This window comes from Gossypium hirsutum, chromosome A05 (genome assembly GCF_007990345.1).
Source record: "Gossypium hirsutum isolate 1008001.06 chromosome A05, Gossypium_hirsutum_v2.1, whole genome shotgun sequence".
Classification (NCBI taxonomy): Eukaryota; Viridiplantae; Streptophyta; class Magnoliopsida; order Malvales; family Malvaceae; genus Gossypium; species Gossypium hirsutum.
Window position 1 is genome coordinate 33,996,931 of NC_053428.1, and position 20,614 is coordinate 34,017,544.

At 37.2% G+C, this 20,614-nt stretch overlaps 2 protein-coding genes across 2 annotated transcripts; both read left to right on the forward strand.

Annotated features, from left to right (window-relative positions):
• Window positions 1-4,731: 4,731 nt before the first annotated feature.
• Window positions 4,732-5,565, forward strand: LOC107904404 (uncharacterized). The gene is made up of 2 exons (XM_016830766.2): window positions 4,732-5,023; window positions 5,187-5,565. The coding sequence occupies exons 1-2, from the start codon at window positions 4,805-4,807 to the stop codon at window positions 5,379-5,381; spliced, it is 414 nt and encodes a 137-aa protein (XP_016686255.1). The 5' UTR covers window positions 4,732-4,804; the 3' UTR covers window positions 5,382-5,565.
• Window positions 5,566-12,334: 6,769 nt separating this feature from the next.
• On the forward strand, window positions 12,335-16,807 carry LOC107889895 (uncharacterized). Its single transcript, XM_041111937.1, has 5 exons — window positions 12,335-12,759; window positions 12,849-13,595; window positions 13,695-14,745; window positions 15,389-15,487; window positions 16,640-16,807. Exons 1-5 carry the CDS (start codon window positions 12,335-12,337, stop codon window positions 16,805-16,807), a joined length of 2,490 nt encoding a protein of 829 aa, XP_040967871.1.
• Window positions 16,808-20,614: the final 3,807 nt, after the last annotated feature.

Genomic DNA, 20,614 nt, shown 5'->3' on the forward strand with positions numbered 1-20,614 from the left:
AGAAGGAGAAAAGTAGAAAAGAAAATCTGGAAATCACGCATCAGTACGGAACTCATGCAAAATCTAGGAATATGGATCAAAGGTTTGAACAGCTACAAAAGGACATGCAGGACCAATTGCAAGAGCAATTGGCAAAAATGCAAAACGACATGAGGGACCAAATGTTGGAAGCTCAGAGGAACATGATGGCTAAGATGGCTCAACTACTGAGGGCCACTGACAAGGGAATGGCTCCCATGGCAATCAGCCGACTTTTGATTAGCAGATTCATTTAGTGTCTTATCGCCCATTCTAGCTATCACAACTTCGTATTCTTTCTTGTTCTTTATGGAACTACCATCCCTGCAATTTCTTCAAGAGTTTTTCATCTGACAAATTCAGTCTATTCGCTCCCATTCTCCAATTTTCAACTCTTCTCGATGATTTTATATATTAGGCATTTCTGTTCTCTCGCCTTCTATCGCCATACCTTTTTCCAGCGGCTTTTCAACTTAGCCTGTATCTTGCAAATTCAACTCAGACGCAGCGATTTCTGGACACCATTCTGACGCTAAAGCCAAATGGCGTTGCTTTGGTTCATTCCTTGTAACCGGACCTGTGATCTCAGTAACTCTAACATGATAACTTTCTTCACTAAACTGGAGAATAACGACCTCATCCACTCTTTACAATTGTTTGGACAAGATTGCTAGAGCCATTTTTCCATAATCTTCCGTAGAACATGTATTTCAACCCAACGAAACTAAAGAACCCCAACTCTCTGCAATTCTCTTGGATGTGATATAATTCCACATGTGAATTGGTACTCCAAGTACCTCAACCCAAGTGATTCTGTTTGAAGCACAAAAGAAGTTGGACCACCAAATGGTCTCCACAAAGATTTCAAGTAAGCAAGACCGCTCTGGTTCAACCAATCACTCTCTCTCAATTCCTCATCTTCAAAATACAACAAAAATTGGTCTTTAAACATAGATATCTAAAAGGTCCGCCATCCTGATGCACTCTCACAACCTACACAAATCATGATAGCCATCCATAATTTCTATCGTGCATTTTTCCAACTTGGCCATCTCTTCAACCACTAATTGCTCAAATTACCTCTTCTTATTTTCTCTTACTCATTATCGAACTTATCTCAATTAGGCACGAAATTCGAAACTAAAATATTCAAGGCATTGAAAAACCCTAAACATTGTAACTTACAGCCGTGGACTGGGATCAACACATCCTAGACACACAACCGTGTGAAAACACACAGTCATGTGAATTGCCTGTGTGAAAATCTGTTGCATGCGTACAACTATCGGAATGCTCAAAAATTCTAATGTCCACCCGCTCTTCACTCTTATTACTCTCAAACACCCTATTAAGCACCAAAATATGAATATAAAGGATTAGGAATATATAATTCATGATTAATGTCAAATAATCACCCAATAATACATTAAGTGTGAGGGCAAAATATGTTACTTTTGACTTATCAAATGTGATTTGTTTTGAGGTGCTTATCGACTATGGTATCTTATTTTTTTAAGTCTCTGTTGATTATATAGACCTCAAGAGACTTTTGATAGTGAAGTGTGGAGGCAACCTCATTTTCAAAGGTGATTATTTTGGGTTGTTCCCATGAATTGATCGAATATCTGGGTAATCATAGTGGAGAAGGCGTTGCTAAAAGCATTGCCAGCAGCACCCTGATTAGTGTGGGAATTTGCTCCTGAGCAGGGGGTACATGGCTTTCTATTTCCTCACCGGTTGCTTCTCTCGATCATTCATACATTTTCACTAACACTACAATAAGATTCAAATTAATTCAAATTACAAGGACTAAGCCAGAAATGTATCATGCGTGGCTGGGCGTGACACAACCTTCGATTTTTCAAGAATCGACTCAAGCTTGACTCTGATACCAAAACTTACAACACACCTTACCCGACCCGATAAGTGGGTCCGATATTGAGTGTCACAACTTAAAATCATATGTATTCAACAAAAGTAATAGAATTTAATTTTAAACATTAAGATACTGGCATAGTCCTCAATATGACAATTAGAAAATAATTTTTATTATTTATACGCCAAGTAAAACATTTTAAACAAAACATTTAGCGGAAGCTTTATAAATGTCAATAGAGTTATTCCCTTTACAAAAGTTTCAATGTACATCATTGATAGTTAAAAACAACATTCGAACAGTTTGGCGTACACGCCTAAAGTACTATCTTTTAAACCATCTCATTATATCAAACACACTAATATATATATCGATATATATATATATTTCTAGAATTAACAAAAGATTTCATAAAATAGAGTTTAACAAAAACTGCATTTCATTATAAGAACTCACACAAAACATTTCTACACGCCACCCTGCCCACAGTATGCATGATGTAGAATTTAGAAAGAGGCTCACATAATCCCACTAACACCATTGATTCACGTGATTAAATGCACTTAATAAGTTTTAAATCTAATCATCTACAGTGTTCTAGTTCAATTCTAATTAGGTCTCAACTAAACCCCAACATGACTAGCTAAGTCATCAAGCACTGAATATAGAAACAAATCTATCAGAACTACAATTTTAACGAGTTCACCCAAGACATCTAGGGTGGAAGGATATTTAGTAGAAGAGTCCACAAAACCCTGGAGTTCGCCAAAACTTTGTGTTCTTGAAATGGCGAATCCCACAGAGTTCGCCACTAAGCCAAAACAAATACTTTACGTACTAAATTCTACCCTTGACTTTACCAACTAATACACCAAACAGTATCTTGATATTAAGCCTCTGCCAAGCGGGCTGTTACAAAGAGACTTTTGATAGTGAAGCGTGGAGGCAATATCTTGATGTACGGGATGGTTTTGGCTCTTTGCTACAACGATTTTCTGAGCCTTTATCTCTGATTTTTGAGTCTGTTGTTTCTATTCAGCTTGGTGTCTTGTTTTCTACTTTAAGGTCATTTTGATGTTTGTTTTCTGAGTTCTGAGATATATTCGAGAGTTCTCTTGTTGGGTGTTGGGGTGCATTCGAGTATGATTGTTGTGTTCTGGGAGTCATTTTTATCTTTGAGCCTCTTTTCTTCCAGTTGCCAGGGCTTTTCTCTTTTTGATACAACATTTTAAGGCTGAGCAAAAGAATAAAAAATTATATGAGTTTATTTATATTTTTTTAAAATTAAATTGTTTGTTTTCGGTGTATTGAACTTTTTTTTTGAAGTTATAACAGTAACAATGCATTCAACCATTATAAGCAATAAATAACTCAATAACTAATAAATTAACTAAGAACCTAGACATTTTACATCAGGTGGGACATGAACTTGAGACCTCAACTTTGCCATTAGCATTGAGCCAATGCCTCGTTGAAGTTTTCGTCGCATTGAATCGAAAGGAAAAACAAACAATCAAGTGTTTGATAATGATAAGGATTTAAATATACTTATCCTTTCATAATAAAGCTTTTGATAAATTCATAAATTTATTTTATTGACTTGGCTCAAGTTAAATAAGTGTCTCACTCAATGCATAAGCTCCTCACAAGTATATAAACCTATATTTAAGAAAAAAGGAATTCAAAAATTTTAGCGTAAAAAAAAGCTATAGTTGGGTAATCAAAATAGAAACACTCTCACATTTGGGTGAGCATTCATTTAATTTCCACATAATCTAATATTACAGAAGTTAGATTTTTCTCGAGAAAAGTTGGAGAAACTTCACTAATTCATTATGAATGAAAAGGTACTAATGTTACGAATCTACCAGACCTTTGTGCAAGTTAGGCTACCAACATGGTTATGTAGACTCAACTCGGCTTGAGTTGAACTTTGAACAAGGGGCATTGGTATAAGGTGCGCATTGGTCACATACCTGTCGTACATATGAGAATTTGGTGAAACTTTATCAAGTATCCATTAAAAAAATGGAAAGAATATGGAAACAAATTTTATATCCAAAATGATGAAATTGAAGCAAAAGATGAGGATATTCACTAAGAAAACTAAAAATGACCATGCCTACAAAGGTGATAAATTTCATGACCTTAATAATATAACTCACCTAAATGTGGTAGATTTATCAAATAAAACTCACTTAATAATTTATTTACAATAAAACTAGCTCCCTAGATTAGGTCGGATAGTATTGGAATGTAATTAATAAATATATTTTGAAATCCATCAAATATGAACAATGATTAATAGTTGTAATCTTAACCATGTCAAGATTTAGTGAAAATCTTACACAAAATTAAGAGTGCTGCTAAACATGTTGTATATTGAAATTCTAGTCACCATATTTAAAAATGACATTGATTGTATAAACTTGGGTGGGAGGGTGGGGGAGGAGATCCACCTTAATGAGTTGATCATTTCGATGCAATGAACTTGAAAAAGAAAAAGACAAGGGTTTGATGGTTATAGGGATGTGAATGCCATTTTACCCTTTTCTTTTTCTATAGATAGGAGGGCAGCTTACTTATATGAATAGATTTATGTGATAGAAAAAGTATATTATTTGTTTTCGGGACAATGAATTGAAAGAAAAGGAAAAGTAAGGACAAAAGTTTTATAGTTATAAGGATATAAATATAGTTAGAACTTTCGATGAAGTCATAACCTTGGTTAATTAATAAAATCTTATTGACTTGGCTCAAGCTAAATAATTATAAGCTCCTTGACTTGATTATTTTATGCTATAAACCTGTGTATAAATATGTGTGTATGGAACCCTGCATGAAGCACAACACAAGCAAATAAAAAATCAGACTCAGTGTATAGCTGAAATTTGTATAAACCAACTACAAATGGCTTCTACTGCTACCACTGAGTGCACTATTACAAATGATGCTGGCCAGAATCTAGTATTGGCTTTGTCGAACTACGAAACTGCTGCGGAAACGATCAAGAATACAGAAACAGCAACTTTTACGCTGACTATGCCAGCCATCTATCTGAACGGAGCTCTTGTGTATGAAGTCGGTCATAGCCTCAGGTGGATCATTTTTTGGACCACTGATAATCAGGTGCATATTAATCTCTCAGTTTCTAATTAATTCTTTCCCATGGTATAGCATCAGACTGACTTCACTTTTTTCACATGGTAATTATATTAAAGCTTAACTATTTCTTTTAAAAAATAAAATATATTATAGCATATATGGTAATCCATTCATTTATCAATTGTAGGTCTCTACTAAGATGTTCAAAATTAATGACCCCATTGATTGGAAACAAGTTGCAAACAATCTTAAATACGGCCACAAGAGTGAAGATCGGATTATTTATGCCGATTCTGAATACACCGCATGGGCAAGTATTGAACCAAATTCCAAAGGTCAAGTATTAACCGCCAATATCTACGCCAGTTCCGTGCCTAAATAATCTAGCTTTGCTTTGATTGATTGCTCTCTATCGTATCTAGGCAATTTATGAGTGGTGATGAGGCTGTCCAAACAAAATAAAATAGTTTGCACTACTACTATTTTCTTTTATATTATGTAATACTATATTTAAATAAATTTGACAGCCAGCAATAAAAGATTGCCATGTGTGCTTAGTTTGTTTCCTTTTTCGTTGGTGATAAAATCATTATTTCTATGATTGATAAAAGAAAAAGCAAATTAAAAAATATATGCATCTTCTCTTAATTAATTTATTTTATATATGTCATAGCTCTAAAACAAAACAACTTTGATAAGCCAAATTTAAAAATAAAAAGAGTTTACCTCTCCAAACTTCTTGACAAGAAATGGATTCTACTCTATTTACTCTTTTTTCTCCGCCTAATCTCCTCTCAAATTATACACAACTCTTCATTCTATTTAATTTAATCTAATATAATTTGTTTTGATCAAGCCATTAATAATTAAAGAGTCTAACCGGCCAGTGACAATGGAGTCCATCAATTTGAAAGTTCTGCTGACAAATGAGTCTAGAAGTCAAACCTATTCCCTTGTTGGAGGTGTAATAGCCCAAATTTACCCGGGTTTGCAAGAATTAAATTAATTAAAAAATAAAATTAAACAGTTCCTTGATAGTCCATTTACAATAGCCCGTAGGCCCAAAATTAGAACTACCCAGCAGACCCATTTACACCCTACCCCTGATACTCTAAACCCAAGATTTAATCGGCTCAATTGGCCCAATCTGCCTTCAGCTTCAGGGAACCCTAGTTAGGGTTTGCGCCGCCAGCATTCCAAGCAATGTGACCCTTCAACTCGTGACGTTCCAGTAGCCCTCCATCAGCGCCGTAACTTCAGCGCCACATCGCGCCATCATCGGCGCATCTTCTGTCGGGATTTCTTCACTCACCTGCAAAAGGAAATAAAAAGGGACAGTACCAACAACATATGGCAAGAAATCGAGAAAATAGGAACATACCAAAGATTTATGTTGTAAACAGTGGCTATAAAAGCCTGAATCAGAACAATGTAAAGGGACGGTTTTTTTTTATAGATACAAAATATATAAAAAAGGGAAATCAAAGAGTTAACGGAAGAACAGAGGTGACACTCTTTATCTTCTTTTCATTACATATTTTTTGATACAAGCATATAGTGAAAATACGTTAGAATGATGGTAAAGAAATTACCTTTTCGATTTGCTGTTAAAAAAGGGAGCTGTAAAAAACTCTAACCATCGGGCACGGTGGCTCAGATGGTGGCGTGTGAAGAGCGTGTGGCCGAAGGCGGTGGTGCTCTGGGACGAGCCAAGACGGCCACTGGCCAGAGCTCTGAGAGAGTTTTATAGCTCTCTTTTTTCCTCTTTTTTTTCTGAAATGGTTTCTAAAATGATTTTTGAAACAAAAAAATGATTTATATAGTGCAATATGGATACGGCGTCGTTTTGGTTTAGTTCAATAAACATTTAAACGGCGTCGTTTCAACAGAAGATCCGCGCGTTGACCTGATGACCCGAGGGAGATCCGCGCGTTTTCGATAAATGGGCAAATTTCCTAATTGATCCTTCCAGTTTATTAAATTTTATAATCTCATTTTATTTTATTTTTAATTCGGTCCTAATATTCTATATTAGTTTTAATTTAATCCTAACGACCTTTAAGATCCATTCTGGAAACGGTGTCGTTTTGGGATTAGGGTTTAATTACCCAATGAGTCCCTCAGCTTTTAGCTGGAGTTTTAATTAGGCCCAGTTATTTTATTATTTTGGAATTTAGCCCCAAATTCTTTAATTAAATTCAATTTTAATCCTTTTTTATTTTAAATATTTTTTATATTATTTATTTTTATAAATATTAGTTATTATTTTTATTTATATATATTATCCATTATATTATATTATTGTATATTTTATCTATAAATTATATTTTATTATATATTTCATTATATATATATATATATCTTATGCATATAATCTCATTTTTAATATCATCTATTATATTTCTATTCTCTTAAAAATCTTAATGTTTTGTATTACTTATTTAAAATATTTAATATGTATGATATTTCTAATTGTTTTAATAATAAAGTTTTTTTAAAAAAAACATTTTCCTATGTATATTAAATTTATATATTATTATATCCTTTTCTTTTATTTTTTACTAACTTAAATATGTTAATTATTATATATATGTTTTTTAAATATTATCATTTTTTTCCTCCGCTTCATAAATATTGATTTGGTGTTTTAATCATTCGTATTTATTTTTTTTAAGTGTTATTTTGTCACTCCTTATTGTTATAAATTTTGATTTCCACTTCTACTTTTATATTCTTTAATTTATTATGAATTGTTTTTGTATTTCTATTTACTAATATTGTATAGGTTTATCTTTTAGCATAATCATCTTATGATGTGTATATTTCATTATTTTAGGTTATTTCTTATTTGCCTATATTATTATGAATTATAACATGTTGTAATTTATTACCTTTGGTATATTTGTCTTGTGATATATATTAACACCATTCTTCTGCATGAGTAAACGTTAAATAAAGAAATTCATTTTTGCCAAATTACTCAAAAGTTTTCAAAAATAAAAAGGCAATGTTTGGTATTTGGAAGCCTCAAGAAAGGTAGTGCCCTAACTTACTGGGTTGCGACTTTTCTCGTTGAGTTCGAATAGTCAAGTACCCTTCTAAGTTTTTAAGGTTTTGAAAATACGAGCAACTGTCTTGGAATTTCAAAGTGTTATGTCCTAACTTATTGGATATAGTGTTTTGTCGTTTTAAGATAGGGATTTTCAAAAGGGCTGTCTTAGCTCACAATGTCTTTAAAATATTGCTTCTTAACTTGTTGGATGTAATATTTTGATTCATTTGATATAAGTGAACCCTAATTTTTCAAAATTAAAATATTTTGAAGAGGATCAGATCTTAAAAATTTTAAATCTCCGACATTAAAGACACTTGATAATCAATTAGGTACCAATTTTTGGGCGTTTTGAGGGTGATAACCCTTCCTCGTACGTAACCGACTCCCGAATCCATTTTCTCGACTTTCATAGGCCAAAATTAATGTTTTAAAACAAAACATTTTATAAGGTGATCCAATCACACTTAAAAAGATTGGTGGCGACTCCCGTTTTCGTTTTTCTTAAAGTCTATTCCCATTTTCCAAAACTCGATTTAAAAATAGACTCGACAGCTTGGCGATTCCGCTGGGGACTAATAAGAGAGTCAAGCCGTATAATTGATTACCTTCTGTCTTAATGTCGAAAATTTGAAAAATTTTAAAATTCAATCATCTTTGCATTACATGTTTTTTATTATTGCATATGTTATATATTCTGATACGCATTTCATGACCGTTGTGGTCACATCCTTAAGTGGGAGTGAGAAACTACGCCTTCGTGAGGTTTTCACCTCTGTGCAGGATAGTGGATCACTTTCGGGATACATCCGTACCTATGGTTTCGTGAGATTTTCATCTCCGTGTAGCCATAGGGAAATGTATTCCCCTAAACTGAACTCGATTCAAATGAGCTTATAATGCGTGAGAATCGAGGAATCTGCTGGTTCAAGTACCTCAACTTTAGAACTAAAACCTCATATAGAAAAATCGTAAGAGCTCAACTTAGTTAGAATTATACTTTAGATATTACATTTACATATCATTCTTGAGTTTATTAATATTATGTGATACGGACTGTTTCTTTTTTTTCATTGCATGTCATTTCGCATTTAAAAGGTATCGATTCACGGTCAGTTTCTAAGTTAGAAAGTTTTATTATGGAGAACGGACTTTTTGATAGAGTGGAGGGCAACGCTAACATCCATAGATGGTCTGAGCAAACTCAGCTAGGAAAAGGGATAGCATAACTGTGGGATATATTTTGGAAGTTGTCAGACTACACTCGCATCAGTGTCACACAGAATAATCTGCAGGAGCTTAAGGCGATTTGGGATCAATAGGGCAATGAGACCAAGCAATCATTCTATGGTAAGTACGGAGATTTTCCCTATTTTTTTGATATTCAGGTTGATGAGAACTTGTTTCGAGCTCTCACTCTGTTTTGGACCCCAGCATACAGTCGTTTTACCTTTGGGGAGGTAGATTTAGTGCCTACTGTGGAGGAATACACAGCTTTACTTCGGTGTCCTAGATTTCAGTGTGATAGGATTTATTCTCGAGCTTCTTGTGTCCCAACCTTTGGTAAGAAGTTGATGACCATTATGGGGATGAGCGAGCAGTGGATCATGGCTAGAATTAAGGAAAAGGGTGAGAGTAAGTGCATTCTGTGGGGAGCTTTGAAAGATCTGATCCAGACGCATCCAGACGAGGCAAAGAGGGTAGACATTTTTGCCTTAAGCTTATACGGATTGATGGTTTTTCCCAGGGCCTTGGGATATGTGGATGAGGCAACTATGGATCTCTTCCATCGACTTAGCAAACGAGTCACTTCTGTTCCTGCGATTTTGACGGAGACATTCAGGTCCTTGAATGCATGTAGGAAGACCAGTGCAGGCAGGTTTGTTGATTGTGCTCAGTTACTTTTAGCTTGGCTCTACAGTCATTTCCGATTGATAGATAGGGTGGTTTGTCGGGTCTTCTTCGAGGATTACTCCCCGTTGAAGGACATAGTAGCTTCAACTAGGAGAGTTGATATTCCTGAAAAGAATTGGATAGCGCTACTTCAGAACCTTCAGTCGAAAGATGTTGAGTGGAGGGCTCCGTGGATGATTCCCGGTGAGATTCTTTACCGATGCGACAGTTTTGATTGGGTTCCTCTGTTGGGAATTTGGGGTGCCATCGGTTATGCCCCTTTGCTGGTGTTGAGGCAACATGGTTTGAGGCAGTTCGTACCAGCAACTTATGGATTGGCTCAAAGTGAGTTCTTGTATAGAGGAGATGATTACAATAAGAAGGTTAGTGAGATCTCTAGTTCTTGGAACCAGACTTGTAGATTGAAAGGAGTAGCCATTAACCCTGCTACGACCCCTGAGTACATTGACTGGAAGAGTAGAAGGATTAATGACAATATCCTTAGGCCAAGAACGAAAGGAGCTCGACCGATGGAGGAATATTTGTAATTAATGCCCTCGAAATTAAAGATCATGAAACAAGAGTTCGAGAGAAAGAACTTGGAGTTCGAGAAGAGGATAGTAAAGCTTGAAGAAGAAAAGATGCACTTGAGCCTAGATGCCGACATTCAAAAGATGGAGGTCAAGAAAGAGAGGAAAGAAAAAAGAAAGATCGAGGAGGACCGAGACGATTTAAAAGAGCACTACAAAAGGGTACAAGTAGCTTTGAAAAGAACAAGGCTAGGAAGGTTTTCAGATCAGGGACAGAAAGAGGTCCAAGAGGAAAAAGCTAAGGCCGAATATTAGGAGAAGAAGTTCCAAGAGATGCAATCACGGAATTTGACCTTAGAAAAAGAAAATCAGGGTTTAAGACTAAAGTAACTGAGTTCGGGCGATCCTTTTATCTATATCGAAGTCATGACTCTACGGTCGAAGTAAAGAAATTAAAAGACAAGGTTGAAGAGTTGGAATCAATATTGCAGGATAGGAGGCTCCTAATCAAACAGCTTGGGGTACGAGAAGATCACTTGAAGGGAGAGCTTCATCAGTCTAGAGGACAGGTCAGAGAAAGGGATCACGTCATTGGAGAAGCTGTAGCCCAGATTCGAGAGGTCGCTGAGCACGCGCAAGACTTGGCAATACGAGCTGATGTATTGAGTTTGATGTATGAATCATTGCCAGATAAAGGACGAGAGTTAGCCCTTTTATTAGATTGAGTTAAAACTTTGGGCATTAGGGCGAAAGCGTATTTGTAATCCTCTTATATGTAAAGATATTCTTTTTCTAAATAAAGTTTTCTAAATGAGATTGAATAAGAATCGATGTCCTTTTTGCATTCATTTGCATCTCATAGCATTTCATCGCATCGTTTACATTCAAAGTTATAGAAAGACTCTAATTAGTTAAAATTACTAGAAGGAGAAAAGTAGAAAAGAAAATCTGGAAATCACGCATCAGTACGGAACTCATGCAAAATCTAGGAATATGGATCAAAGGTTTGAACAGCTACAAAAGGACATGCAGGACCAATTGCAAGAGCAATTGGCAAAAATGCAAAACGACATGAGGGAGCAAATGTTGGAAGCTCAGAGGAACATGATGGCTAAGATGGCTCAACTACTGAGGGCCACTGACAAGGGAATGGCTCCCATGGCAATCACTGAAGAGGAGAATGAGGATCATCCTCCTGGTTTCACTCCACCTCACGTACAAACTCAACCTGAGGCATATCCTCGAGGGCCGTCTGTCACAATAAGGCCTCAACAGGGTCAAGTTGATGCTGGGATCCCCATAAATTTCCTAACTGGCTCGGAATTCAATTTGGGCGACAATCCTGCAAATCCTCTCATTCCTGACTTAGACATGGCTGAAAAAGAGGATTTAAGAACTGAGGCTGCAAGACAGTTGGAAGAACGCTACAAATGGCTGGAGGAAAAGTTCAAGGCTCTAGAGAATGCTGATGGACATCATAGGGTTGATGCCAAAGATCTAAGGTTGGTACCAGTCTTGGTGCTTCCTCACAAATTCAAGATGCTAGAATTTGAGAAGTACAACTGGACTACTTGCCCTGAAGCCCATATCACGATGTTCTGTAGGAGAATGACTGGGTATGTGAACAATGATCAGTTGTTGATCCATTGTTTCCAAGAAAGTTTAATTGGAGCAGCAGCCAAGTAGTACAATCAGTTGAGTCAGGCCAGAATAATTTCATGGCAGGACCTTGCCCAAGCCTTTATGCAGCAGTACAATCATGTGACTGACATGACTCCAGATAGAATCACGTTGCAAAATATGGAGAAAAAGCCTAATGAAAACTTTAGGCAATACGCACAAAGATGGAGAGAGGTGGCGATGCAAGTTCAACCACCATTGTTGGAGAAGGAAACTACCATGTTGTTCATCAACACTTTGAAGGCTCCATTCATTACCCATATGATTGGGAGTACTACTAAAAGCTTTATGGATATAGTTATGGCGGGAGAGATGATCGAGAATGCCATAAGAGATGGCAAAATCAAGGAGGAAACAGTCAAAAGATCGGTCCCAATGAGAAAGGATGGGGAAGTGAATAATACAAGCATATATAACATGAGGGCAATCACAATTGGTCAGTCTAAAACGGCTGCGGTTGAGCAACAAAGTTCTCAAAAGAAAGAGTTAAGAACCAGGTTGAACACTGAAAAGATGCAATTCACACTTATTCCTGTGACATATCGTGACCTCTATCAAAGCTTATACGATGCACATGCTATTTCTCCTTTCCATTTGAAACCATTGTAGCCCCCATATCCCAAATGGTATGACACAAATGCCAGATGTGAATATCATGCTGGAAACCGGGGCATTCGATTGAAAATTGTACCAGATTCAAGAAAGCCGTAGAGAGGCTTATTGTGGTGGGGGTAGTAAAGTTCGACAATACCCCTAGTACTGAAAACCCGCTGCCAAATCATGGTGATCAAGGAGTGAATGCCATTGGCGAAACCAGTGAAAGAAGAGTGAAGGAAGATGTTGCTGAGGTGAGGATGCCTATGCAGGTGATCTGGCCGGAGATGATGAAGAGAGGTATGTTAACCTCTAAAAACGAGAAAGGAGAAATAAGGAACTATGGTGAGTTCCATGAGAAAGAAGGATATGAAACTCAAGACTGTAAAGAATTCAAGGCCTTGGTGCAAGGCTTTATAGACAATAAAGAACTACTGATTTTTGAAGGTAGCTCTAGTAAAAAACAAGTATGTGTGCTAGAGGATGAACAGCAAAGAACCAGTCGGCCAAAGATTATTATTTCCTTGCAGGGGAATAATGAAGTAAGGGCACAAGTGGTGCCTAAGGTCATAATCTATAAACCTGTGTCATTTCCTTATAAGGATAACAAGAGGGTACCATGGAGTTATAACTGCCATGCGTCATTGCCGGAAAAAGAGGATGTAGCCAGTACGTCCAAGGATGTACAAATTAAAAGTTCCCATAGACGGAGTGGGAAGCGGTATGATACAGTGGGCATCAAAGAAGAGCCCATAAAAATAATAAATGCTAGTGTGGAGAAGGAAAAAGAAGCTGAAGTGCCTGTCAATGAGCCAATAAAGGAGGAGGAGGCTAAGGAATTTCTAAAGTTCCTTAAGCATAGCGAGTATAGCGTGGTCGAGCAGTTGCGTAAGCAGCCAGCTCACATATCAGTGTTGGCTCTACTTCTGAGTCCTGAGGCGCACAGGGAGGCATTGATGAAGGTGCTTAACAAGACATATGTCACCCATGACATATCCATTAACAAGCTGGACCGGTTGGTGAACAATATTAGCGCGGATAATTTCATCTACTTTAATGATGATGAAATCCTACCAGGGGGCAAGGGGTTAACTAAGGCCTTGCACATCACCACTCGATGCAAAGGGTACACACTCCTAAGTGTGATTGTCGATAATGGATCAGCTCTAAATGTTCTACCATTGTCTATATTGAACAGATTACCTATTGATGATTTTCACATGAAAACGTGTCAAAATGTGGTAAGAGCATTTGATGGTACAGAAAGAAAGGTGATGGGAAGGATTGACATCTCCTTGGAAATTGGGCCGAACATATATGAAGTAGACTTCTTGATGATGGATATCAAGCCTTCCTACAATTGCTTGCTAGGAAGGCAATGGATACACTTAGCGGGAGCAGTGCCCTCGTCATTGTACCAAAAATTAAAGTTAGTGACGGATGGACGATTAGTAACCATCAATGCAGAGGAGGATATTATAGCCGCAGTCACTAGTAAGGCCCCTTATGTCGAGACAAACGAAGAATCTATTGAGTGTTCTTTTCGCTCTTTAGAATTCGTAAATATGACTTTCATTTCAGAAGGGAGTGAGCTACTGGTACCAATGATAGCAAGAGCTACGAGGATGGCTCTACAAATGATGGCAGGAAAGGGAACCTTACCAGGAAGAGGTTTAAGAAAGTATCTGCAAAGAGGGACCCAGATCCCAAAGTTGATTGAGAAGAAAGGCCACTTTGGTTTGGGCTTCAAACCAAATTATAAGCAAAGAATGAAAAACATCGAGAAGCACCAAGAAAGGAGAATGGCGCGTTTAGATGGAAGAGAAGTGGGGTGGGAATTGATGACGTTCCCTCCTATATCCAAAACCTTCATATCAAGAGGGTTACTTGTAGAGAAGAGTCATCAGATTAATGCTGCACACAATGAAGGATCGGAGCAAAGGAACCTTGAGGGCATTCGCCCTTACGAATCGGGAAGCTCTTTGAACAATTGGACTGTGGAGGAACTTCCTGTAGTCTTTAGGAATTCTTCAGAGTAATTCTCGAAACATTCTTGTTACTTTAGAGCCTAGGAGTAAGAGGACTACATTTGTGAAAATAGGCTTACGTTCATCTATTATTATTTAAATAAAACATAACTTTTATCAATTTCAACGAGTATTGTTTCATTTTTACCAACCAATATTCCGTTAAAATTTTAATTCTCATTCTTTCATTCATAGTACATAAATAATCATTTTTCAATTCATTCATTCTTTGTATATTCTTTATACCTCACAGGTCCTTAGATATCAATGACATGAGCATTGATATTACAAATCCTGATTTCTCTCGCGAGCAAGACATGTGTCTAGAGGAATCTCAGGATTTTGAAGATGTCTAGGATTGTGATGTGTCTCCAGGTCTATTGAGAATGGTAAAATAGGAGGAGAAACAAATTATGCCCCATGAGAAAGAGGCAATAGAGAATGTGGCTCTTGAGGAAGAAAAAGAGGTGAAAATTGGGACACTTATTACCAAGGACACAAGGCAAGGTACGAATGAGGCATTATGGTGCATCGTCTTCCAATAAAATAATATTGTAAGCCAGTCCAACAGAAGTTGCGGAGAATGAGGCCAGATATTGTTTTGAAAATAAAGGACGAAGTTAAGAAGCAGTTCGATGCGGGTTTCTTACAACAGGTAAAGTACTCGGAATGGGTAGCTAACATTGTGTCTGTTCCTAAGAAAAATGGAAAGGTACGAATGTGCGTTGATTATCGAAATCTGAACAAAGCTAGCCCAAAGGAAAATTTTCCTTTGTCACACATCGATACTTTAGTAGACAACACGACAAGATATTCGTTGTTCTCTTTCATGGATGGTTTCTCGGGGTACAATCAGATAAAGATGCATCCAGAGGACATGGATAAAACCACCTTCATAACCTTGTGGGGTACCTTTTGCTGCAAAGTGATGCCGTTTGGATTAAAGAATGCGGGGGCAACATACCAATGGGCCATGGTGAATTTGTTCCATGACATGATACGTAAGAATATTGAGGTGTATGTTGATGATATGATTGCCAAGTCGCGAACAGAAAAAGAGCACATTGAGGTTTTGAGAAGATTATTTTTTAGATTGAGAAAGTTTCAGTTGAAGCTCAATCCAGAAAAGTGTACCTTTGGAGCTAGATCAGGAAAATTATTAGGCTTCGTAGTCAGTGAAAAGGGAATTGAAGTTGACTCAGACAAGTTAAGAGCTATACGAGAATTACTTCCACCACAAACTCAGAACAAAGTTCGAGGATTTCTAGGAAGACTGAATTACATTGCTCGGTTTATTTCACAACTAACTGAGAAGTGTGATCCCATCTTTCGCCTCCTTAGAAAGCACAATCAAGGTACATAGGATGAGGAATGCCAGAATGCTTTTGAAAAGGTCAAACAGTACTTGTTGAATGCTCCAGTGTTATCTCCGCCCAGTCCAGATAGACTACTAATATTGTACTTATCAATATTTAGCAATTCCATGGGATGTGTGCTTGGTCAACATGACAAGTCGGGAAGAAATGAGAAGGCGATATACTACCTCAGTAAGAAATTTACAGAGTGTGAGATGAAATATTCGCCAATTGAGAAATTGTGTTGTGCTTTAATCTGGACGACTCGAAGGTTAAGACAGTACATGCTATATCATACTACGTGGCTTATTTCAAAACTTGACCCTTTGAAGTATATGATGGAGTCAACAGCGTTGAATGGGAGAATGGCGAGATGGAAAATTCTGCTTTCAGAGTTTAACATAGTCTATGTGAGCCAGAAGGCTATAAAAGGAACTATGATAGCAGATTTTCTAGCTAGTAGAGCTCTAGAAGACTATGAGCCATTGAATTACAATTTCCCAAATCAGGAGTTGATGTGTGTAGCTACCACAGAGAATTGTCCTTGGAAGTTGAGCTTTGATGGGGCATCCAATGCAGTGGGAAATGGAATTGGGGCAGTCCTTATATCCCCAGATGGCGATTATTATCCATTCACATGCAAGTTGGATTTTGATTATACAAACAATATAGCCTAGTATGAAGCATGCATTATGGGACTCCGAGCGGCTATAGAGCAAGGAATAAGAATCTTGGAAGTATATGGAGACTCTGCGTTGGTAATTTACCAGCTTAAAGGTGAATGGGAGACAAGAGATCCTAAACTGATCAATTATCGAAAGGTAGTTTTGGGGTTATTTAAGGAGTTCGATGTCATCACTTTCAATTATATCCCACGAGATGAAAATCAGATGGTAGATGCTCTAGCAACCTTGGCTTCAATGATCAAAGTGAATAAAGAGGAGGAGATGAGACCCATTCAGATGAGTATTTTTTAGGCTCCAGCTAGTTGTTGTAACATCGAGGAAAAAGAAAAGGATGACAATCCTTGGTATTTGGATATATTACGATATGTGAGAGATCGTAAATACTCAGAACAGGCAACTGAAAATGATAAGCGAACTTTAAGGAGATTAGCTTGTGATTATGTTTTGGACGGGAACATCTTGTACAAAAGAAGAAAGGACCAAGTACTATTGAGATGTGTTGACGCCGTGGAAGCTAAGTTAATCTTGGAAGAAGTTCACGAGGGTGTTTGTGGGACGTACGCTAATGATTTCACGATGGCTAGACAAATCATGAGGTTTGGATATTATTGGTCTACTATAGGAGGGGATTGTATCAATTACGCCAAGAAATGCCATAAATGTCAGATTTATGGAGACAAGATTCATGTACCACCTTCACCTCTACATGTTATGACTTCTCCATGGCCTTTTTCTGTGTGGGGCATGGATGTCATTGGGCCAATATCACCAAAAGCTTCAAATGGACACCGCTTTATTTTCGTGGTCATTGATTACTTCACGAAGTGGGTAGAGGCTGCTTCTTATGCAAATGTTACTAAGTCAGCTATAAGTCGTTTCTTGAAGAAAGAGATAATTTGTCGGTATGGGATGCCTGAGAGGATCATATCAGATAATGCATTGAACTTGAGCAACAAAATGATAGCAAAGGTTTGTAGTCAGTTCAAGATTAAGCATCATAATTCGTCTCTATATCGCCCAAAGATGAATGGGGCAGTGGAAGCTGCTAACAAAAACATCAAGAAGATAGTGGGGAAAATGACTGAAACCTACAGAGATTGGCATGAGAAGTTATCATTTGCACTCTTAGCCTATCGAACATCCATCAGAACTTCTACTGGGGCAACTCCTTTTTCACTAGTTTACGGGATGGAAGCAGTGTTACTTATTGAAGTTGAAATACCTTCTCTTCGAATTTTGTCAGAGATAAAACTGGATGAGGCAGAATGGATTGAATCGCGATACGACCAGTTGAACTTGATCGAAGAAAAGAGGTTAAAAGCTATTCACCATGGTCAGATGTATCAGAAGCGTATGATGCGAGCTTATGATAAGAAGGTTCGTCCAAGAGAATTCCATGAGGGGGGCTTTGTACTAAAAAAGATCCTTCCCATTCAGAAGGAATTTAGAGGAAAATGGATGCCAAATTGGGAAGGGCTGTATGTAGTGAAGAAGGCTTTCTCTGGAGGTGCATTGATTTTGATAGAAATGGATGGGAAGAGTTTACCCAATCCAGTGAATTCAGACTCAGTCAAAAAGTACTTTGTCTAAAGGAGGGGAGAATCCAAGGTGAAAACCCGCAAAGGGCGCCTTGAATTTTTGACAAAATAATAATAATAATAATAATAATAATAATAATAATAATAATGGAGAGGCCAAGGTGAAAACCCGCAAAGGGCGCCTTGTGACCAAAGGGGTTTTGAGTTGAAAACCCGAAGAGTCAGCTCAAATTTTGAAAAGCACACGGTAATCTTACGATATTTGATTCAACGAAGAGTGAAGCGCGTTGCATATTGGGGCATCAACAAAGTACTTTGGATCTTTTAAACACATGTTGAATTCAAGAAAGTCTTCATGGAGTTGGCATATAAATGCTCAAGCGGCGATATCTAGGGCATCTAACTTTTGTCCTGTTTGCTATCTTTAGATTCTTTTTCTTCTCAAAGATAGGCTTTCAGATTAATTTCCTTTGTATTTTTGACAAATTTATTCAAATCTAATTATTCTCAAGATTAAATTCATCTTCCAATATTCTCAAAGTATGTTGCATTAATATAATGAACTAAACAATTTTCACAAATGAAGTTTTGATCATTACACTATAAGTTTCTAGAAAATACAAGAAACTAAAACAGAACAATTGTTCAAGGAATTCACGTAGGTGAGATTCGAAAGAACTCGAGGGAATTCTTTATTTGGTCCAAAATGATGGTTGGACAAATCAAACGATTCGATCCTAAGAGAGGATTATCTTACAAATATCTTTGATGGGTCATAGCATTTGAAGAATGGTACAAACCCATGGGCTGAGTAAAGAATGATATTTCGAGAGAAATAAGGATGAGCTTGGATGAAAGAATGGGTAGTGACGTCTGAATAGGGGTCATATTCATAAACATTTTGCATTATAACAGGTTTAATTAGGTGCATTTGACCCATTTTAATCATAAGCATCCTAATCAATAGGCATGAATTCATACACATTATACAGGTTGTGTCCTTCAAGGGACAATAAAGATTGGTGCGCCTTAACCCCCTAAGCAATAGGGTAATAGGCTAAAGCAAAGCAGATCTGACCTTCAAGTATTTACACTGAAACAGATCCAAGATGATTTGGAGTCTCTGTATTGTCAGGGAGCAGATCGAAGAAGATGATTTGGCATCTCTGTATTGGCAGAGAGTAGATCGAAGACAGAGCTGATCTGGCTTTCACGTGTTTACATTGAAGCAAATCTAAGATGATTTGGCGTCTCTGTATTGGCAGGGAGCAGATCGAAGACATAGCTGATTTGGCTTTTACGTGTTTACGTTGAAGCAAATCTAAGATGATTTGGCGTCTCTGTATTGTCAGAGTGCAGATCGAAGATAACAGATTTGGCATCTCCATTTCGACGGAGAGCAGATACATAGCAGATCTAACCTTCAGATGATTTTACTGAAGCAGATCCAAGATGATTTGGCATCCTTGTGTTCACAAGGAGCAAATCGAAGACATAGCAGATTTAGCTTTCACGTGTTTACGCTGAAGCAGATATAAGATGATTTGGCATCTCTGTACTGTCAGAAAACAAATCAAAGAAGCAGATTTGGCGTCTCTAAGTTCGACGGAGAGCTGATCGAAGATATCAACATGACAGTCTTGAGTTTGCAATGAGCAGATTGAGGACCATGATCCGTTAAAACCTGGCAAATTTGGTCTTTCTATGAGTCTTTGCTCGATTCCTGTTACACAGTAATGAGCAAAGAGGGGCAGCTGTAATAGCCCAAATTTACCCGGGCTTGCAAGAATTAAATTAATTAAAAAATAAAATTAAACAATTCCTTGATAGTCCATTTACAATAGCCCGTAGGCCCAAAATTAGAACTACCCAGCAGACCCATTTACACCCTACCCCTGATACTCTAAACCTAAGATTTAATCGACCCAATTGGCCCAATCTGCCTTCAGCTTCAGGGAACCCTAGTTAGGCTTCAAAAGTACCAACTAAGTGATCAATAGTGTGATGAAGTTTCCCAACGATCTCCGAGTCCGAGCTAGCTTTGATTATCTATAAAACAGGGAAGGAATACACAAAGTAAGCTTTTAAAAGCTTAGTAACCTCGTATGAAATAAATCTAATCCAATCACATAAATATAATTCAATTTATTAAAACACCAACACATAGCTCATTAGCTAACAAACCTTCCAAGTGCTCAGTCATAAAATTATATGCTTTCATCATCGTTTTTCTTGATTCAATGCTCAAATAGCTCTTTCA